Here is a 23,214-nt window from a genome sequence, read left to right on the forward strand (position 1 = left end):
TATAAGTAACTACCATGTACAGGTCACATTACTACCTATCTCAAGACCAACAAAATGAAACTCTAAGTGAGAACCCGTGAACAGAGCACTAACGCAAGGACCATCTGATGTGTTGCATTGTTATTTAGTAATTAGTTCATTTTCCAGGTGATTTGGCCTGATGTACAGGATTGTTAATGAAAGTAAAGCTCTCTCTAATGGCGAAATCCTGAATGTGCTTTTTGCAAGAAGACATTAGGTTTATATCACCTCCGGAGATTAGCTAAATGAGTAAATAGAACAGCCTGTATGTGTGGGGTTTTTAAAAGGTCAGGAATTTCTGTTGTGCTGACACATGAGTATCACAAAATAAATGCACTATACTTCTGCAAAGAGATGTTCAACAACTTATATTAGTACAGCATACATACATACACACAGGTTTCTGTGGTGGTAGGTGATGACAAGATAGATCTTATCTTTAACAAAGACAAAGTCTAGGTTTGTGACAAGGCTTTAGAGAAAAGATGAAATAATAACTGTAAGTTTTTAAAAAGCCGGTCTGGCAGCAACAGTGGAGACTAGGTCTTATCTTACTTGGCAACTGGTAGGTAGTTCTGATTATTATTAAAAGCAACTGCAGAGGTCTTCCAGAAGGAGACTTATATTCTCTATTCTTTATAAAAAATATCAGCCTCCTGGATAATGAATCTGAAAATCCATGACACATTCAGAACAAACATTTCTCAATCCTTTTACTAAGGAAGCATTTCTCAAGAATGAAAGGAGACCACTTTCATGCTCTTTCAACCATCCCCTAGCTACCAACTCATCAGTTCTGGTATGATGATGATTTGGATGCCTGTAAGGCAAGCACCTATGTGTTGTTAACCAGCTAAAAAAACTTCAGAGAGGTCAACAAAAAGTCTTTGAATGGCAAAAGCCACCAGTCAGAATGAAACTCTTTGCAGGAAAGTTCCCTTTATTAAGCACCTGCATCGTTTGGCCCCCATTTACCTAATAAGTAAGAAACAAAATACAGTAACTGCAAATTCTTGCTACTTTAAAAGAGAAGGTGGTGCACTGGCTTGATTAAAAGCTAGGTAAGAAAATAGCACTGGGAGCTGAGTATTTCAGCACTGAGAATCGTAGTATCACTGATAAAAACCAGAAAAGAGCTTGACTTAAAAAAAGTTGTAGACCTTACAAGAATCAGTCCAGTCCAGAAGCATAGTTCACATAACATCGAAATTCATTGGCTAAATTTCTTGAGTGCTTTGGAATAAACTTGCACATCTTTACACCAAGATGCTTCACTGCCTGTTCCTCCATGATTGCACCTGCAGCAAAAAAAAATACCAGCATTTGATGAGAAAAACAGTAATAGAATGTTTAATACCTCTTCCCAAATGCACACATTAATAGGCTGCTATTTTTAAGGAAGGACACAAGGCTTAAGGCAGCTACCCTCTCAGCTCTCCTTCACAACTGAACCTACTGGGAAATTTGAAAGAATGGAAATTTCAAAGAATGGAAGACACCTCAATGAAACTAATGTCTGAGAAGTTTCATAAAAATAGGTAGAGGGTAAGATCAGTGCCCCTTTTATAGAAAACAGAAACGTGAACTCCATCTTCTTGCTACATGCTGAAGAAATTACATGGCAGGGAGCCATGGGAAACACAAACAGATTACATACACTCTGCCACTTAAACAAACCACAGTGTGGCATTTACAGTTAAACACTGAGAAATCACTTCGTTGAGCAGTATTTCTCAAACTCTGTAAACTGAAGGACCACCTATCCATTTCAGGAAAAAAAAATTAAGAACCACCCTTGTGGCTGCATCCATGTGCAATTAAACAAAGAAATAGGCTTTCTATGGCCATGTATTATTTTTTCTTTATTTTACCTGCTTGGTTGACTTCCCTTGAATTATACAAATGAGACATTAACAGCCAGTTGCATCTATGTTTGCCATACTTAGATTTCAATCACTGCAATTATAGAGAAAGAAAAAAAATATTTCTGGAATTTTGCAGCATGACCTTCTATAATCAATGCTCATCAATGCTTGGAAGCATCTAAAGGGTAGCTGGCAGGTGGATGGGGCCAGTTTTTCAGTTGTGTTCAGCAACAGGACAAGGTGTAACAGGCACAAATTAGAACACAGGAAGTTCCACTAAAACACAAGGAAAAACTTTGAGGGTGACAGAGCACTGGAACAGGCTGCCCAGAAAGGTTGTGGACTACTCCTCTCTAGCGATTCTCAAAATCCACCTGGACATGTTCCTGTGCAGCTTGTTCTAGGTGAACCTGCTTTAGCAGTGGGGTTGGACTAGATGACCCCTAGAGGTCCCTTTCAACCCCTCCCATTCTGTGATCTTAATACTAAAAAATTTAGCAAAACTTGTAATGCCACATGAAGACAGTAATGACTTCAACTATAAAACCCCACACGTCTTCAGTTTAAAATAGAGCTGGAATCAAAAGTATAAAATGCTTAGGTTACACATTCCTTCTTAAATAAATAACAAATTGGTATTGTTGAGTTAGTATTTTTCTCATTTGAGTAAGCCTGTCCTTTGAGAGACAGAAAAAGATGCATAATGGTGACCTAGTATTTTTATTAATTATACCTGTGCAAAGCAGAATCTTTCCCTTTGTTAAATATTTGATGGTCTCTGCAGTTTTCTGAAGACATTCCTCAGACAAATATGGTGGATCTGCTATGACTATGTCAAAACTGTGTGGCAGGAGATTTTCAGGTAAGTTCAAAGGGTGGTTGTAATCATAGAAGACAAATTCTTCTCCATATACAGAAAATCTTCTGTCATACTCCAGTATACAGACGGAAAAATCTTTACCATCCTGTTCTTTCAGTTTCTGGTACACACTTGGAGCACTAACACATGCTATCCTGAAAAAGAAACAGTAACTTCAAATATTAAAGGCAAACAAAACAACGACAACAAACAAAAAACCCTACAGCAGTCCTCAGGGCTCCTTTGGGAAAATATTTTACACCTTAGTTAAAAATTGCAAGCTACTCTTCATTCTTTTCAGTGGTCTGCAGCAGTAAGACAAGGAGCAATGGCTACAAATTGGAACACAGAAGGTTTCACCTCAACATGAGGAGAAACTTCTTTACAGTGAAGGTGATGGAGCACTGGAATAGGCTGGCCAGAGAAGCTGTGGAGTCTCATTCTCTGGAGACTTTCAAAACTCACCTGGATGAGTTCCTGTATGAACTACCTTAGGTGATCCTGCTTGGCAAGGGGGTTGAACTCAGTGACCTCTGGAGGTTCCTCCTAACCTCCAAGGTTCTGTGACTGTGTGATTCTGACAAGTACTTACATAAGTAACAGTTCTAAGTATTAAAGTTGCTATCTATTCAACCCCTATGCTACACAGAGACTTTAAGCTTAACTTACAGAGAAAATCTTGTTTCAGTCTAGCAAGGAAATTTAGTCAAAAATTTAAGATTACAAACATGTCCTTACAGAAAGAGAAGGAAAACCAAGATTCTCCATCCGTTCTACAGAAATGTATGAAAAGAGAGAGAAGAATTATAAGTCACTAATATGCTCTGGAGTATATTTCTTCAAAAAAAAAAAAAAAGTATTTCTCAAAAAAGAGAAAAAATGCATAGCAAACTGTTACAAGGCAAAGCCTGAAGCCTCAAACCAGCACACTACAACATTCAGGGTAATGCTACATGGTAAGACTAGCATCAACCATTAATAAATAACAGCAAAACGTACCTGTAATATCTCAGCTGAACAAAGATGAAGTACAATGAGCTAACTTGCATGCTCTGTCTACACAGCAGAAACAAAATACTGGTAGAAAAGACATGTAAAATATACAACATGATTATTAAAACCTACCTGCCACCTTTTCCAGCTGCCACAACTGCTTCATTAGCCAGGCGTGATGCAGTTTCATCACTGTACCAAAACTGGCTCAGTTGCTGAAAAAGATAATTACAAACAACATACAAACAATATCTTCTGACTGTGCTATGTACAGTTAGATGTGAGGAGTCGTATTTATGAAAAAACAAAATCCACAGCAACCTGTCAGTTTACCAACTGTAAAGCTGAAAAGGTGACTATTGTCCTGACAGTCTTCTCTAATCCAGCAACACAGAGCAGGGAGCCTACACTGTGTGCTTCCAAAGCATTTATTGTAGCATCAGGCAAACCAAATGATGCAAAATGGCAGGGAGGGTGGAACTAGATGATGCTTGTGGTCCCTTCCAACCCTGACTGATTCTATGATTATATGATTCTAAAATGGCATACTCTTAAATTGAGTTACTTTAGTGAAACATGAAAAAGGAACTTGAAAAGTGACAGTATAGACAGAAGTAAATGATAAAAATACTAAATCAGAAGAGATTAAAAAAAAATCAGGCAAAAGAGAACCCAAGTCTGTCAGAAGAAAAAAGGGAGCAAAGCAGCCACCCACAAAACCAAAGAAACAGAACACAGAAAGAAATATGATCTGAAATGAAAGATTACTGATTGTCTCATAGTCAGGGAAGAATCTTTACTACCTTCACATGCCAGGCTGGAGTTAAAATTTTCCAGGAGGAATAGGTGCTTCTGTTGTCAGCTTCATGGTCTCTCCATACAATTTCAGTTTGTATTACCACCCCCAAGTAAAACAGTCAACTATACCTCCATTTAATATTAAAGCGAATATCACTGTACTGTTACTGTCCATGAAGTTTGATTTTGATGCTCTAGAAACATCCTGAATGTTCCTTTTTAAAAATGAATTTCATTAACTTGCTAAAAGGCTACTCCTCTAACTGCTCCATTCACGGAAGTTTATAGTTTCTCACCCAGTCTTCTTCTATTGAGCCAATGGAGTATTGATTAAATCCCTGGGAGTTCTTCATGCCCTCTCTCTGCTGCTGTTCCAGATAGAACTCCTGGAGGGCAGCCAGCGTGTGAGATGAAAGCTGGGGAATGTCATCATCATCATCCATTTTTCTAGAGAACAACCAGAGGAAAAAAGATTAATTCGGTGAACCCTCTTCAGTAAGTAAATGATTTCAATAACAACATAGTCTCCTGAGATAAACCAAACTTCATCAACAACACAGACTTAGTCTAGCAGCTAACTTGTAGGCAAACCTCCTAACAAGAGAAAATATATTCCTTCAACTTAGGAGCTCTTAAACCAGCTGAGAAGCAGATTGTAAATATGATGTCTCCAGAGAGAACTCAGAAGTGCAGCAACACTGTTCCCTTTCTACACAACACAGATTTGGCTTGTGTTCTTACAGGAAAGTTGTAATTACAGTTCTTGAGTTCCTCAGTCCGTACACCTTTTTTTGTATGAGCTCACAGAAACAAACCCACCTTCAGTAGATTTGGCAAATCCCATAGAAATTACTCCCTTCCCTCCTAGAAGTAATGACAGCTACTGGTCATACCTTCCCATGTTCAAAGTCACACAATTCTGACTCGAAATGCAATGTGCTAGCTATTCTAGATCAATATCACCTAGCTTTAACTTCCACATCAAAAAGATTCTTCTGAATGCCAGAAACCTTCTGAGATGAAAAGCAAGCAAGAAACTCCGGGTGTTTTACTAAGGTAACACCACTCGACCGAAAATGCGTGTGCAGTGTGTGCAAAACAAGAGACGTAACTCGTCCCAGAAGGACACGGCGCACGCTAGAGGGAGAGCACAGCCATTTGCAGGCAACTCTTGCGCTGCGGTCCTGCAGTGTCACTGAGCCCTGCTCATCCCGGGCAGCTCAGCCACACCTGCCCAGGGAGAGCCGGAGCGTGTGTCCTTTCCAGAAGAGACAGTGCCACCTCGTGGGACAAAGAGCACGAAGAAAGGAACCTGGCATGTGAGAACTACTGCAGAATGCTGGAAACGAATTTCCTCTTAAGAAATCCAGTTTCTCTGAATCTGAACTAAGTCACTAGTGATGAACTAGGTATTCATGTGTGCTTGTGCATAAGTCACCGAGAGAACTGTGTGCCATGTGAACGGGGAGCAAGGCCAAAACTTCAGTACAGTTTGAAGTATAGACGCTCATTTTAAACTCTCATTCCTTCCATTACTCCAGAGTTTAAGCCCTCTTCCCTTCCACCCTCCCCTCCACGCTGCTCACCCCAGCAAGGCTTTCAAGACATTTCCTAAAACAACGCCTCTCCTTACTTTCTGAATAAGTGGTACCATTAAGCTGCCACTGTGAGATAACGCATCCGTATTCATTAGCTACTGTTACTCTGCCATTCAACTATCACGGGCCGCACCTACAGGTGTTACGAGTAAAGCACCTGACTTTCCCAGAGCAGCAATTACTGACTCTGGCTTCTCAGGCCAAGCTGGTCACAGAGAGAATTATTCGGAGCCTAAAGACTTACTACCTTGCCATCAGCCTCACACAGGAGAATTCTGGAGCCAAGCTACTTAGGAAAACCAAAACTGCTAATGTTGTCTCTAGTTTTTTATTGAATAAAACATATATGTACTAAAATTATTTATTAAATTATGTGTTACAGTATTTACTACAGAAACGACTGCAGGTTCACACAGGTAATATAGTTTCTAGCAACAATGCTCTAACAATACACAACACTACAATCCATTTCGGACCCCGTGCAGGAAGTTTTTTTGTTAGGACAGATGTTAGAAGTTTAAAATCACTCATCTCACAACTTGCTTCTTTATTACATGCATCATCCACATAGTAATCTGGTTTGCTGTTTGACATTAACAAACCAAAATAGATGCAAACTTGATGCTCGAGTTAAAAGCTAATTTTTTTATGTTCAGCTCAGGGAGATATTTGCAAGGACTAAAAACTATGCCCATGAAAGGAAACCCTCACAGATACTCCTGGTGAAGCACTAATAAAAAGGCAGACAGATATAGATCTTCTTTTTCTTTATAAATATTTTTATTTTAATTTTTAATACTCTTCCTTTCAATCTGTAAACTCGAGTCTTAGGAATCGAGCAGTAATTAACTGTGAGACTGCACACAAAGGTAACTCAGGACATATGGTAGAAATATTATGTACTTTTCCAGACATACCCAAATTGTCTACATATACTTGCCTTAGGCCATTAGCATGAAGACATTTTCATGCTCAAGAACTACATCAGAAAACTTATTAAAGTAAGTGACTTTATGTGAACAAGGTTTGTAAACTTCTTTGGCTTCAACAGTGGAAGTTCTATTGTTTGAAAAGTCCCTCTATATTCATACCAGAGAGATCACTACTCTCAAGTCCAGAAAAAAGCCTGTAAAGTCTGGGGAGAGGATGGAAGGAAGCAGAGAAATTTACTGTGCCTCTGGCACTCAGGGAGTCTTTTAACTCTGTGATAAACTTTGAAAGCCCTTGAGCCCTGAAGCTCCAGCTGGCTCGTCTGCACTTGTCTCAGGTCCTGGGTCCTCCATTTCAGGAATGCCCTGGGATTTAGAGCATTCAGAACACAGACAGTGCTAATGATACACTACATATTTATTAGGAGTTTTATTAGGAATGCAAGTTTTAAAGCAATCATCATGGCAGATGTTTATTATTAATTCTTAGCTTCAGTGTTGCATTTGCCTCTAATTGGAAAGCAGAACAATAAAGAAATCAGATCTCCAAGAACAGATCAGGAACACTGCATACAGTTTGGAAAAATATGACATGGCAAAGTCAAAGTTCATCTAGAGGAAAGAAGGAAAAAATGCTCCTGCTGATACCATGGACCATGAACAGGAAGGGTTGTCTCCATAGACTGAAGCGGCAAATTTCAATGCTAATGGCCTCTAAAGGGCCAGATATAATCATAAAACAGAAATGAGGCAACTACAGCCACACCACGTAGCCTACAGTTCACACAGAGCAGCAGGTAGGATGAAAGCGCTTGCAGGCTCTTTAGTAACTTGCCCTCTGCACAGCAAAATTTCCATCTTATTAGATGATAAGCTGTTCAGGTAAGTTTTGTCAATACAGAATGAAAACTCTTCAATGAAGAAGAAAAAAAATTATAATACCAAGTGAAAACAGTAGCACAGAAGACTCCAAGGCCTTGTCTACACGAAAGTACTGTACCTATTTAACATTAGTCTCCAGCTGTCATGCATGAAAACTGTAACTGAATTCTAATGTGGAAAGAAAAAAAATAAGTTAGGAGCACTATGGAAAAATTAACTCACTCAAAAATTCCCCCAGTTTTTGGTCCACTGGCAATTATGAAGTTATGATCATTGGGAAAGAAGTCCTCTTTCAAAGTGTGGCTTCTACACCCAAACGTAACTGTGTGCCACTCTACAGAGAAATCTGGAAACCTGCAATCACCAGGTCAGCTGAGGCAAGTATCCATTGTGCCCTTGCACCACTGCTCACCCCATAAAGACAAAAAACCCACACCTTGCACCAGAGATCAGAGCACTACCTGAGAGGAAGTTCCTCTTACACAGGGGAAGGCAGGCAGGAGATGGGAACCATATTTAAAAAGCCACCTCTAATAATACTCATGTTGTAAAGTACACAACTGCTTCTTCAGAGCATTTACTAATTGCACTAAAGGTGACTCACTAACACTTCTCTGCCAAAGAGGCACTGTCAACCCAACTCACATCTGTAAGCCAGGCCTCCTCAAATGCCCATGCCTCTTGGAAATACCATTTGATGAGTCCACAAGCAGAAGGACATGTTGCTGCTCCACCAGTTTCCAAAGCTCATTGTTTTACGGTACTCCAAATCTCATTGTAACACAATGTCCTGTCAGCTTAAGGGGAGAGAAAAGACTACTGCAAGGACACTGCTGGGAAGACACTTACCTATCACTGTGAGGGAAGAGGAAGAAGATGGTGTCAGCCCCTCAGATATTTTACCAACAATACAAAAAGCACACATGCAACTTCAGAAAAGACTTTATTCCAGAGGAACCTGGATCTACAGACAACATGAAATGGAGTTACAGTAGTCTGTAATTTTCCCAAGCCACCTAAGTCAGTAGAAGCAGAGATTAATGATGATCAGGTTGAGTCCCTATGGGTAAGAAATGCTAGGCCGTACCTACATCTGTCTTTTATAAAGTCTTATAACAAGCATCAAAACTTCTCAAATATCCAACAGGTCATCCTCAAGCACAGGCAGACTGTCTCCTGCGGGGATTTTCCTCCACAACCAGAGAAATCTCAAAACCTCAATCTTCTGGGACCCAGGTACCATAAACCAGAATGGCCTCTAAACAGGATGGCCGAGTCAAGGGACATCAGAAAAGCAGAACAGACAAACTCGCACACAAACCTGAACAAGGCAAGATCTATGGACAAGGAGCTGCTCACCTGCCACGGATCTAAGCACATCTCCAATTCAGGATTAAGTCTGAATAGTTTTGTGTTAAGGCCTATGGCAAGTGGTTCAAGAGGAAAGCTGTACTAGTTCAGCTACCGGCCCGTAACCTCCATGCCTCCTCTTGCTGCGACGCGTTACGCTCCCGGCGAGGCAGGCCCAGCGGCCACCGGCCACCTCCTCAGGCGCCACCTACCCCCTAGCAGCGGGGTGCCGACTCCGTCGGCAGGAGGCTCCGCGCTGCCTCAAAGCTATTATGAGTCCCTCTCCCGCCTCAACAGGCCCTGCCGAGCTGGGAGAGGCGCGCCTCCACCGCAAGGGCCGCGACTCTCCCACGCCCGGGCCACTAAAGGCCACCTCGCTGGGAAAGGGGCACCCACATGCTGCCGGAGACGTCGGTCAACTGCAGAACTTGGCCGCAGCCCCACTGCCCACGAAGGGGGAGCACGGGAGGGAACACGGGCTGGCGGTCGGTCACGAAGCTCCCCGGCCCCGCCGGCCCGAGCCCGCCTTGCGCCGCCTCGCTCCACTCACCAGACTCCAGACCGCCCCACGCCGCGCGCAGCCAGCGCGCCCGCGCGCGCCCCCTGCTGGGCACTGGCGGAGGGCCGAGGGGCGGAGCGCGGCGCCAGTGGCTGCTCCGCGATTGGCTGGGACGGGCGCCCCTGGCGTCGCGGCCGCAAGCGAGGCGGTGCCTGGCGCTCGCCTCGGCCCCCTCGGGGCGGCGCGAGGGTGCCGGGGGCGGGCGGTAGGGTGCGCGTGTCCGCCCCTCGCGGCCCTGGCGGGCGGCGGTGGCCGCTCGCGCTGCTCTCCTGTCAGCCGCGGCCGCGGGAGGGGAAAGCTTTAGTGTCGCTGCGCCTTCCGCCGCTGAGCGGGTTCGGTGGCCGCGGAACGATCTGCGCAAGGGTTTCCCATTTCAATACGGCAGCTGTGCAGAGAGGCGCCGCCCTGAGCCGTCTCAGCGCCGCTGCAGCCCTTGTGGGTGGACAGAAAGTACTGGGGGCCTGGCAGAGCAGAACTTTTTCTGTGAAAGATGGAATTACTAAATGTTGGTAAAATAGTTGCGCAGCACAACTTACAGAGGTAGTAGAGAACCAACATTTCTTGCTAGAGCAGGATGGGGTTGATTTTTCCCTTCTAAATACCATGCTTTTTAGATTTCTCTTCCACTTAGAAACACAATCACAGAATTAACCAGGTTGGAAAAGATCTCTGAGATCATCCAGTCCAGCCTATCACCTAACCCTTCTGCTTAACTAAGCCATGGCACTAAGTGCCTTATCCAGCCTTACCTTAAACACATGCAGGGACAGTGACTCCACCACCCAGTCCATCCGAATGGCCAATCACTCTTTCTGCAAAGAACTTCTCCCTAACTTCCAGCCTAAATCTGCCCTGGCACTGTTTGAGACTGTGTCCCCTTGTTCTCTTGCTGGGTGCCTGGGAGAGACCAACCCCCACCTGGCTACAACCTCCTTTCAGGTAGCTGTAGAGAGCAGTAAGGTCTCCCACTACTCAAGGTTTTCCATTACAGTGGAGAAGGATGGGAGTTTCTCTTTGTTTTTTAAGCGTTCCAAATAATCTGCATCTGGCATTCAGTACATTACTCCCTTTGTCTGTCAAAGATCTTGCCAAAAAAGGTCTTCCCAGTATAGATGATGTTCCTGCGTGGAGTGCGCTCACACCCATTCACGTTACCACTGCTGATGCAATTCAGGGCAAACCAACCCACAACGTTTTTCCCTGCATTGCTGCAAAATGACATCTGCAGAATATTACTGAGTGCAGTAAGAAGTATAGTGAAGAAATGCATGTTTATAAAGCATTCTACATAAAAAATGTTCAGCATAGGGCTGGTAAGGAAAGGAGAAAGGAGACTGGGCAGTCCAGATTTCCCAGAGCAAGTTTCTGCCACGATGAGTGACTCCACAGAAGGACAGTTAAGAGATCATGTGAGTGCACACAGCTGTGCAGGGGCTTGGAGGGGTGGGCAAGGCAACATTATTTAGGTTATGACATCAGATACTACTTGGCAGCAAACAGCTCAGCAACTTGCTTGAACCCATGTTACAAGGAAGCTCAGGAGGAGCTCAAGTGACCCTGTAGGAAGGAAAACAGGTTACGTCTTGCAAAGCAACTATGGGAAGACCTGTGAAGTGTACCCTGCAAGAATTTTCTTATTAATAATTAGGTTTTACTGTTTACTAATCCCTTTCACAGAAGGGTATTTGTCTGAAGCTGTTTCACAGTATCACTAAGGTTGGAAGAGACCTCATAGATCATCGAGTCCAGTCCTTTACCACAGAGCTCAAGGCTAGACCACGGCACCAAGTGGCACATCCAATCCTGCCTTGAACAGCCCCAGGTATGGCAACTCCACCACCACCCTGGGCAGATCATTCCAGTATCCAGTGACTCTCTCAGTGAAGAACTTTCTCCTCACCTCCAGCCTAAATCTCCCCTGGCGCAGCCTGAGGCTGTGTCCTCTCGTTCTGGTGCTGGCCACCTGAGAGAAGAGAGCAACCTCCTCCTGGCCACAACCACCCCTCAGGTAGTTGTAGACAGCAGTAAGGTCACCCCTGAGCCTCCTCTTCTCCAGGCTAAACAATCCCAGCTCCCTCAGCCTCTCCTCGTAGGGCTGTGCTCAAGGCCTCTCACCAGCCTCGTCGCCCTTCTCTGGACACACTCAAGCATCTCAATGTCCCTCCTAAACTGGGGGGCCCCTATCCTTTCCCTGACAGACCCACGTCAAACAACAGTGACAGAGGTAAGACGAACCCACTGCTTTACATTTGCTAGTTCTCTGTGTCAGACCAGATCAGGAACAAATCATGAAACAGTTTTTTCTTTACTAATTAAAAGCCTATACTTTTCAGTCCTCTTGCTGTAGCACAAGTTGTAGCCATATTAAAAAGAGTAATCAGCTTTAATCAATATGAAAATAGATTATTAAATTCCAATACCAGAGACTCTGCTGTTGTCATTAAGTATAAAATAAAACTGTAATTGCTTTTGCCACCCAAAATCTTGACATCTTAGGACTGGCAAACCAATTGCACCTTAATTCGAGAGGCAGCCAAGCATGCAGTGTTTTGCAACCATACAGGGATTGCTTCTAGTTAACATCAACATAATCTCACTTATGAAGATAAAAATAGAAGTAGAAATATGGTAACATCACATCTTTGTAAGGGGCTTACTGCACATTTTTTTCAGTACCAAGCTGTTCTACAGATGCAGATTGAAACATGCATCAGAGCCCTGTGGTGTAGCTCTGTAGGCCAGGTGCACCGCAGCTTCCAGAGCCATGTGGTAGGTCAGACTATCAATCATCCTCTTAAAAGCCTGCAGTGTTTCTCTGAATTCAAGCACAAAAGTAAGTTTTCATCCTCAAACAGTTTATAGACTCCCAACTATTTCTCTACTGGAAATGCAAACCTGCTCACAAACGTTAGTGACACACGATCACAGCAACTTCAGTTTTGCCAGGCTTTGTGGATCCTCTGGAAGTAATTCAGGGACCACAAATAGACCTGCAGCCTCCAGACTGTAAAACACTACTGAAGTGACCATTTAATACCACCTATTGACATTTTAAATGGATTTTAGAAGCAGTTAAAAAAGCCCCAAAACTGAATTACCATCATTTACACATTTGTGCATTTTAATATCCCTATTGACCTCCCTGTGCCATACTGCCCCTGATTTATGCCATTCAGAAAATGCCCTAGATACATGCTAGCATACAAACTTGATGGGATTTTCTGACCAGATCTTTCTCATGTGTGTTTTTGCCTTTCCCCCCCAAAAAAGAGGTAATCACTCTGCCATCACAAGAAGCAGGAAGGAAAATATATAAAATATATTTAGCAAAACCAGTAAAATTAAAGTGGAACAGAAAATGCAGTCAAGTAGCAAACATTATGTACAGCAGCAGATTTTACATTTTTTTCCTACACACTTCTGCACTTTTCACACACACTTTTTAAGGAGAAGGAAGAAAATAGAAATAAGCTAGTCTTAAGAAAGAAAACATTTTTTTTTCTGAACAGTAAATGGGATTTACTACTGTTTTTGCTTTTGAAACTCCAATTCAGCCTATCTATACCTCTACAAAAAATAAAGAGGACACCATTTTCTCAGTCTGTAGACTAAAATTACACTGTCCTCCTTTTACAGACTGTATGGGTACCCTAAACAGTTACACTCATAGGTTCTAGACATTATCTGGCCATCTTAAGGGATGTAGGTAACAAACATTTTAACCAAGATACAAAACAGGTATCTGATTTTTCCAGCTTTCCTGAGGCTGAGTGAATTGTTTAAATACATGTGCGCTTATCAAAAAATCCATGATACAGTACATTTTTAACAGTAGTTTGTTAAGAAATCATGAAAGTGCATAACAGCCTAAGAGCAGGCAAAAAGTACTTCAGAAAAACAGTCTTTCCTTAAAGTGGCAGAAGAATGTAAGCCTTCCCCAAAGTAGTGTTGATCTTGTGTGAGGACATCAGACATCTTCCTAAAGGCTCCACAGTGTGGTGGTAAGGTTTTGGCTTTGTGATTTCTTTTTTTTCCCCCCAGTGAGTTACAACAAACATTTGAAGGAACAAGAGACCATTATAAGTATTGGTGCAGTTCTAAAATTAAAACAGATGTCCTCACAACTTATTACATCATGTTATGAATCAATACTTGGGTTGGAATCTAGTGAAAACTTTCATTCAGTAAACACCAAACAGAGACTGGAAGCGGTTTGAATATGCCACAAACCTCAAACTGCATTATCCAAAGCAATAAGTTAAAGCAAATCAAATGTTCACACCTTTGCAACCATGAACAGTAGGCCAGAGGGGAGGAAAAAGGGAAGTACATCACACCCAAAGTGCTGCCTTACACTCTCAACTTGCAATGGTAACAAGGCGTCAGAAAAAGCAGATCCTGTAACATTTGATAGACGCGAAGGTGAAAACAGCTCTTCCATGAGATTCAAATAAAGACAGGAGGAAAACTAGTAATTAATTCTGTATCAGACACAGTGGATAACTTCAGCATTCTCTCCAGAGATGTACATTTGTCTGGAACATTTAACCAAAATTAAGAAGATTTTAATTAGCAACTGTCACACCAACAGTATTGAATTTTACCCAATTCCAAAAGAACAATTTCCCTTTTCCCAAAAAAATGTGTTGATGAAATGGCAGGCTTTTGCTAGTCCTTAAGAAATGGGTTATGACACTTGCATTGTGGGTTTCTTCTTATGGTTTAGCTTGGGTTTCGTTTGTTCCTTTTTGTCCTCTCCGCATAAGGTTGCAAACCTTTTATGTTCCTCTCCTCCCCTCTTTCAGTTCATGGATGACCTCCTCCTCAGTTGACCTGCCAGACCAATTCAACTTGCAAGGTTAGCTTTCCCACCTTTCTGCATATAACACAATGGCAACTCATCGAGAGAAAAATCTGCCACCAGCTCTACCACTCATGACTGAAGCAAAATTAAATTTCATAACAGCAACATTGATGGGGTTTGTGTACACTTACACAGGTGTGAATAAAGGCTTTGTACCCAAATCATTCAGGTTTACTCCACACCTCATATTTAAGGTAAAGCAGAAGAGTTCCAAGTTCTACACAAAAGGCTCTTGGATATGCTGCTGTTAACTTTACTGACTGCTTTCAGGGATCCCCTTGAAATTACTGTAAATGTTTCTGCTGTTCATCAGAATGTTTACAGAACTAAACCAGGCCAATGTAAATATATAGCTGCAATAATTTTACTTTTGAAACTAGTAAGATTCTAGTGATACATACAGCCAGGATAAACAGCAAGCTGTCACCATCACAGTTGTCAGAGTTTTACTTTCAGGATTTGTGAAGACTTTTTTTTGGGGGGGGGAGGGGTTGAGGAGTTAGGGGTGTTCTTTTGCTTAACAACTTAATGTATGAAACTAAGAGGAGAACAGCTGTAGTTTACCCAAATGTAATTGTATTATAACACATTAGGAACTGCTGCCTGTAACTGAACTCTCTCGATGTACATGAAGTAACATACTGCAAGATGCTACCTACACGAGGACAGATTATGACCCTGAAGAACATTTCCATGCCAGATAACATCAGTAACTGATGATTCAATCTACGCAAAAGAAATGTTGAGACCCAGGAATCAGTATTTGTCCTGGGTAGACAAACACCACCAATAGCAGAGACCTGAAAAGTCATCATTAAACTTTTTTTTTTTGAGAGCAAGGGAAAAGATGAATTTCATTCTATACTCACAGCCACTTCTGGTGATTGCAGTCTAGTGAGAGATAATCCTGTTGCACACCTAATACATTTCTCAGAATTATGCCTTAAGTGCCAATGTAAATTGAAGTTGCTCCAACAACTATAAATGAATTACTGTGAAAGAGCACAATATGTAGCCTGAAGTTGAATGAACTTCCCACGTCTGTTTCTACCACAAGGAGGTATAGCAAATGCCATTTCACAGATTCAACACAGGTGAGATGTTTGGAAAAACATTAAGCAAGAACACACACAAATCACACGTGGCCAAAACAAAATAACAAATGTCTTTAGTGGAAAACAATTTTATCCTCCTCCTGTTTATGGATCTTAAAAATACACAAATTGTTCATTGCAAAATTGAAAATTCAGTTGTGATAAGGCTTGATTACACAGCCACTTCCCAAATCTTATTGCATCAAATTGTGAAATATTTCTATGTAACTTCATATATTCAACTGTACAGGTAAAACAATACTTGAAATCAACTAGCACTTCGATCCCTGCATTTTCAATATATGAACTCAGCATAGTACTCAATTTTACATTTCAAATATTTACACACTTGACCAACAGCAGTACTAGCATTTATTGCCTTAAACTGCATGTTCACTGCGTGGAGGTGCGTTAATTCTGCACAAAGGGAACAAATGAAAGAGGATAATATTTTTTTCCTAGTTATAAACTCTAGAATGGTTTTGTGGGAGACTGAAATGTGCTGGGGAATGCTACTAGAACGGATTTTATCAGTTTCAAGTATCAGGCTTGACAGATTGAAAAAAATAATCACATGGGTTGTATCTTTCCCTTGAGGTTAGAAGGGTCTTCCAAATCTTCTGTAAGAGTAGCTTGAAAGGACAGGAAAAGCAGGATAGGGAATGGGAAAAAATGGAAGAGCAAAATCTAATCCACTGAGGAGAAAGGAAAGTTTGGGATATCTTATTTCTCAGTTGCTACAACCCCAAGAAATCTCATACTGAAAAAAAACAGTTTTGCAGGACAGCCAAGAGCTTGAGGCTCTAGAGCAAATCACACTTCATGATTTGCTTTGTGATTTGTGCCAGAAAGCATTAATCTCATTTACTGCAGAGAGGGCACAATCTACTCATATTAAAAACAAATTTATGGGGCAAGGTGGTGGAAGGGTCAAAGCTGGCTCTTTAAATTTTAATTGTTATCATTAGGCTTTGATCATACTGAGTGACCAGAACAAATATGGGAGAAATGAGTGGTGTTTGTTCCTTACAGCAAAGCATATAAAACCCCAAACCCAAACCAAACAAAAAAATCCCAACCACCAAAAGTGGCGCTTGTCACAAGTAGAGGCACTAAAGCCTGAATATCTAACATCTGTCCTCTCCCTATGTAGACCAGAACAGAGGCACACTGGTGGGGAATCTTATTTAAGAAGAAGCCACCGTTTCAAATGGCTGTAATTGAAACAAGTCCAATTTACAGCAAGCATTACTGTATTGCAGTAGATCAGTCTTGGGAAACGCTGTACCACTGCTGCCTCTACTGGGCTTCATAATAACGAAAATCTCCTGTTTTCGCTGCAGTAAATCTTACACCTCACAAAACTAAAATTAAAATATTTAATATTTACATAGCATCTCAGATCCTCAATGCATTTTATAGGCATAAGCTAATCCTCACAACACCCCTGTGAGGTAGGTAGGTAGGTGTTACCACTGTTTTAACGACGACAGTTCTAGCAACTTGCCAATGGCCACTGAGGATCCAGTGGAAAAATGGATAAAAAATTAGAGGAGCCTGGCTCCTACTCCTGCGCTTATATTCATAAAGCTACTTCCATAAAAAACACCCCTTCTTATGTAATTATTTAACCAATACTGAAATTACTTGAAGTGTTTTACAAGAGAAATGCTGTGACATTTTTTAACAGTTTTACAGATCACAAATTAAATTTTTCATTACCTTTTAAAGAATTAGATTGTAAATGGACAACTGGCTGCTCTGAGCAAGCTTATTTTCTACAGCTACATGGCTTAGATATAAAGGGATTTACCCAGGTAAACTCAGGGGGAGGGCTTTAGCAAGCGCTATGCACACTCAAAGAGGTGACTCCGATTCAACACCCTCTCTTTCAACTAGTAGGATTTGGACATGCTGAGAAAATGAGTTTCTTGTTCCTGAGGAAAACAGTGAGCCCTTTATCACTGAACAGTGAAACACAAACCTCTGGGCAATAAGTAACAGATTCTGGTGGTAATTCAGTGAAGATAATTAAGGCATAAATGCACACCAAAGGGGAAGTTTCATGCAGTAGAAGTCTACTTCTCCCTGTCCATGTGTATCTGTGCTTTCAAGGTCTTGAATTTCATGACCCAACCAGAAGGTCATGTTTGCCAGCATCAAATACTATAGGCTGAACAACAGAAAACTGTAATGCCAGCACTGGAACTGGCTAAAACAATGGGGATGAAGCTGCCAAAACAGGAAAGAGGCTACTCGAGTTCTAGTCTCAGAATAAACACACTTGAACAATAATCTCTTTTAGCAAGAAAAAAGTCTAGACGAATGTTACAATTAAATCATGCAGCTTTATAATCCAGTCCAAGTTGTCTTTTTTTCTCCCTTCAAAAAAACCCAGGTGCATTTTAGAGTAATTTCTCACATTGCAAAAATCAACACAGTGATGCTATAAAATTTCAGACTGCTTATGTGGAGTCAACTCCCAACCCTCACTTAAAAATAGTCTAAAAGTCATTCCAATGAGCCCAAATGAGCTTTTGTGTCTAGATTGTGTAGAAGATCACTGAAGTTTCTTTCTTTTTTTTTTTTTTCCCAAGGAATATAGAAGCCAAATAGTTTAAGTAGAAGTAGCTACCTGGTCAGCAACAGTATGAATTAATAAACTTATTCCCAGAACTTTCTGCAACAATTTCATGGATGACACCAAGCAAAGACATCTTAGCATTTGCTCTAAAAGAAAAATAAAATGGTATGAAAAGATTCCTGTTGAATATGCAACAATGGAATTAAAGTGAAGAAACAGGAACAGAAGACTGTTGTCTAGAATAACATCACGCAAGAAGTGACAGAAGTGGCCTTACTAGGACAGTTTCTCTTTAACATACAATATTCAATGAAGGGCAAAGGGAAGTTTTTAAGCAACCTTCAAAACAAGTCTTTGGAAGGATGTATTCATAGTTTAGCAAGTGTTGATAGTCAAATGATGCTGTATGCCTCTGCTTGTTACAACAAAATGGGCTTGACAAGAAAAGTAATAGCTATGCATATTACTTTGTCTTGAATACTAACTTGGTTTGTGCTCCAATTCATCAATAACAATATGAAAGTTTTCAAAATTGTAAAAAGAAAACTTTTTAAATAGTAAGCCAGCTTTGAAATGAAAAAAAAGATAGTGACAGAGCTAGTTATAAAAGAAGTTTTAACTGTGTATATCAGTTATGCAGTCAGATCCACAAAATTTGAAGGTATATGTTATGATGTCTTTGAAGACTTTGGTCTAAATGTTTGATGTTGAGCACAACTGCATACTAGCAGCTCCTACAACTGCTTATGTTCCCAGGCCTTAATGCCCTTCATTGGAAGAAAAAGTTTCAGAACTGATGCCCTATCCAAATGAACTCAGAGAAACTCTGGAAGCAGTTTCAAAAATAGCAAAACCCAAGCAAATTTTAAAAATCAGCCATCAGAACAGTTTAAAAACAGAAGGATCTGCCGAGATCATTATCTCTTGTGCAAGTGCACAGTCAAGAAGTCTTTGTGGCAAAGCATTAGAGTTTCAAGAAGAAGTGGAGAGCAACACTTCTGTTCTAGCATACTACACAAATTATCTTAGAAATCAAATGCTAGTTGGGAAGGTACATTATGTAATAAATTTTATGGTCACTCAATGTATAGAGCCAGAGAATCAAGCAGGTTGGAAGTGACCTCCAAGATCATCCAGTCCAACCTATCATATAAATCTGCCCTAGCCCAGTTTTCACATAAATTAAAAGACAAAAACAGAAAGGAAAAGATGGCATTTTTTTTGCCATTTGGATCCATGCTTGAGACAGGTATGGATTTAAATTAAAACAAAACAAATGAAAAAAGGCTTAGATCACTTACAGCACAGTATTACAGATGTATGTCTTTAAAAAAATCCTGGCTATTGTGACTAATTTTGAGATGAACAGCTGAAGAATGGCACAGAGTTGCAAACACGATGCTATGTATAGCCATGTCAAGGTATGCACTGTACATTTTATATAAATTTTAAATACTCCACAACATAATCTAGCAGAGGTCTTAAACAGAAGGGCTCACTTCTGCCTCCATGTATTTCCACAAAAATCAGTTTTTCTAGACATGCAGCACTTTAGTTTGCTTCGGTTTTATCTGGCTTGTAACTGGAGACAAAGCAGGTCTTGCTTTCATATTTGTGTGCTGCTTCTCTCTTGCTGGTCCACTATACCCAGGGCACTCGTATTATGCTCTCGTAACAGATAATGTGCTGATACAAAAAAACCCAAAAAAGCAAGAGTAGAGCAGCTTGGAGGCCTCTGCCAAATCTTGCTCCACTTCTGCAAAACCAAAAATCCCCCCAAGCACTACACATCCCAGTTAGCTTTCTCCCAAGTCAAACAAATATGGCCCTTGAGTAAAAGGGTTTGATGCCCCTGTTCTAGCATAACTGGTTTAGCTAATGCCCCAACTAAAACATTTGCCAGTAATTTACACCTTTTGAATTGTTATTGCTTAAGCAAACAGTTCAGTGTAGAAATACATTGCAGTTGCGTGCAATCTGGGTATGAATCAAAAACAGATACTGAAAGTAAAACTACACATGAACCTTGCACTAGACACTCATTCCAAAATAACACATCAACATGAAGGGCTGCAATAGGTACACAGCAGCTTAATACCAACATCATAAACCAACTCTGAGGAGTCAAATCTTGCCTTAAACTTCTTATCTAAAGTACATGACAGCTTTTTTTTTTCTTTTCTTTCTTTCTTTCTTTCTTTTAAATTAAGGCAATGAAATGGCTACAATTCCTAAAGTTCATTTTAGGGGAACAAAAATATACACCTTTTTATTTTCTCTGAACTTTAGGCAGCAGAACATAATGTAAAAACTTGCACTGCATTAAATATGCAATATCAGGTCAACGTAGAAAACCAGAACTAAATGTAAGTTAAAATACCATTTGGTTTTTTTTTCTCCACTGGAACACAAACTCAGAGAGGGGAAAAATAAAGCTTAAAATCAGCTAAACTGTTTAGAGCTTTATATGTATCTGCATCACATTAACATGATTTTGGGTAGAAAACTGTACTTTTGTCTGGCCACCCATATTTTAAACCAGTGCAGGGGGAAAGGCACCGCATTTATTTTTCATTGTGCCCCTATCTGTTTGGACATATATGGAAAAGATTTAAATCCAGACATTCTGTCCACTCTCTCCCACAGGCCAAGTATGACAGATTGCAGCTAACATATAATAGCAGAAGCTGATTCAAAGTTGACCTCTCTTGTTCCATTGTGTTATGTTCAAACTTCCAGGCTCTATAGAACTGAGATGGCTGCAAAGAACCCAGAAACATGTACAAGATTTAGTCAGCATTCAGCATTTCTCAGTGCATTTTGCAGAAAGGGTCTAAATTAGGCATAAAGTTTTGTTGTTTATTTTACACAGAGGAGTCCACCAACATTTGCCATAAATTCTTCTAAACTCTTTAAGAAGGCCATCTTCTGCTTACGGTCCAGTGTAGGGGGAGTGCTGCTTGCAGTAAGCTTGTTGAAGGCATCTGCTAACCGCTGGTAAATTACTGGATCTTGTTGAGTTGATAGCAATGTTTCAACTAGCTCTGAATATTCAGCCTGAAAAATACACAAGACTCTTATTAACTTAATCAACTCTGAAGATAAAATGCATACAGCTTCTCTCATCAGGACAAAAGCCAGAACTGAAACTGCGATAGAAAACTATCAGTACCTCTCCACCTGTTTCACTGGTTTCCAATTTCACTGTCTAGGGTGTCAGAAGCCACTGTGGACTCATGGCCTTCCACCTACTTCTCAGATAAAGCCCTTCTTTCAGACTAGGTATTTTAGTAAGGCTAAAGAAGCTTTCAGAGCTAGGAACAGTGCCTGCAGTGCAAAGTAAGAAGAAATCTTTAAAGCATGCCATACAAAGGCCACATACCACAGTGGCTGCACTTCCTTTTCTTCATGCCTGTGCTGCTCTTGGCATGCCATACCATTTCCTCCCTTTCCTAGATTCCCTTCCCTGGAACAGAGACCTTACGCTCCTTTCTAAGAATTTCCTACTTACTCTTATGCTTACATGCACAGAAACAGAAGATACTGGTTAAATGTGACTGAAAGCACACTGCCAAAGGGCACCTGGAGAAGGTCCAGAGTAACGACTAAGCTCTGCAGACAACAATGAAGGATGCAGGAGACAGAATTTTATTGATGAAGGGCTTGGGTCTACCTCCAGGTATCACAGGATCTTTCTGTCTTACACAATCTTGAGTCCCTCTAAGGAGTGAGAACTGCTAGCAAGAGAGAATCCGTATGACTTAGCAATGTCTTTGCCAAAGGCTTGCTAACCTAGCAGGAAGGGCTTTAAAGGGCACACTGGGGGACAGTAATAACATCTTGTAGATAAGTGAGGAGACTAAGAGTAGTTACCACAAAAAAGTGTGATGGGTTTAAAAGTGCTTATCAAAGAGGGATGATCAAGAGGTTAAAAGGAGGCCAACCTCAAATGTCTGTGCAGAAGCACATTATGCTTTACAAAACAACAGGAAGGGCTGGAGCTCCAATTGAGGAAGCAGAGATGCAACATTGCTGCAGGCACTGAGATATGGAGGGATGGGTAGCAGAACTGAAGTGCTCCAATAGAGAAATAGAATGTCTCTAGGGAAGAAGAGGAGTGAAGGTTGCCACTTATGTGAAAGGGCAGCTGAAACTAAGGATGCCTCTAGACAACAACCTAGTTGAGTGGTCATGAATCATGATCAGGAGAGGTGGTAGAGACAGCTATGAAGGAGGAAAATGGAAACATTTTTGCCATTGTTCTCATCCAGACAAACTCAAGGCCAGCTAAAGCTGAATTTGGCAGAGAACATCAATGTCAACAGGAGCAGCTTCTGTCAGTATATTAACAATAAAAGGAGGAACACAGAAAATGTGGGTCCTGCTGCTGAACAGAACAAGCAACTTAATGATAATAGCCAAAAGATAATGCTGAAATACTCAATACTTTCTTTGCCTTGTTCTTCACTGGCAGGTTTTCCAGATCTCTATGACTAGAGAGAGGTTCAAGGGTCAGGAGAACTACAGCAGTAAAGAAGACCAATCCAGGGATTTCTTGAGAAATCTTGATGCATGCAAGCTCGTGACATCTGAGAGAAACCAGCCAAGGGTTCAGAAAACTGGCTCATGTCACTAAAAGGCTGCTCTCTCTAGGTATGTGAAAGAGAATGGGATTGAGAATGGCCAGTGTGAGTGTGGATTTACCAAGAGTAAATCATGCTTTACCAGCCTCACTATCTTCTGTGATGAAATTACTACATGTGTGGATAAGTGTACAGCAGTGGATGCTTGATGATAGCAAGCTTTTTACACAGCATG

At 41.1% G+C, this 23,214-nt stretch overlaps 2 protein-coding genes across 3 annotated transcripts in view; both read right to left on the reverse strand.

Annotated features, from left to right (window-relative positions):
- Positions 1-372: 372 nt before the first annotated feature.
- On the reverse strand, positions 373-9,907 carry EEF1AKMT1 (EEF1A lysine methyltransferase 1). Of its 2 annotated transcripts, none has more exons than XM_064171691.1 (5): positions 9,846-9,907; positions 4,833-4,983; positions 3,871-3,953; positions 2,620-2,900; positions 373-1,319 (listed from the first exon to the last, which is right to left on the reverse strand). In XM_064171691.1, exons 2-5 carry the CDS (start codon positions 4,977-4,979, stop codon positions 1,192-1,194), a joined length of 639 nt encoding a protein of 212 aa, XP_064027761.1. In that variant the 5' UTR covers positions 4,980-4,983; positions 9,846-9,907; the 3' UTR covers positions 373-1,191. The 2 variants fall into 2 exon arrangements, with proteins under 2 accessions (XP_064027761.1, XP_064027760.1); XM_064171690.1 differs by lacking the exon at positions 9,846-9,907 and adding an exon at positions 9,305-9,673.
- Positions 9,908-15,860: 5,953 nt separating this feature from the next.
- The window catches only part of XPO4 (exportin 4), an 87,037-nt gene continuing 79,683 nt past the window's right edge, over positions 15,861-23,214 (reverse strand). Inside the window, exon 23 of the mRNA XM_064171702.1 lies at positions 15,861-21,453. Coding sequence (XP_064027772.1) covers positions 21,256-21,453 — 198 coding nt within the window. The 3' untranslated portion in view covers positions 15,861-21,255. The remainder of the gene's footprint in view (positions 21,454-23,214) is intronic.

This window comes from Pogoniulus pusillus, chromosome 3 (genome assembly GCF_015220805.1).
Source record: "Pogoniulus pusillus isolate bPogPus1 chromosome 3, bPogPus1.pri, whole genome shotgun sequence".
In the NCBI taxonomy this organism is placed as follows: domain Eukaryota; kingdom Metazoa; phylum Chordata; class Aves; order Piciformes; family Lybiidae; genus Pogoniulus; species Pogoniulus pusillus.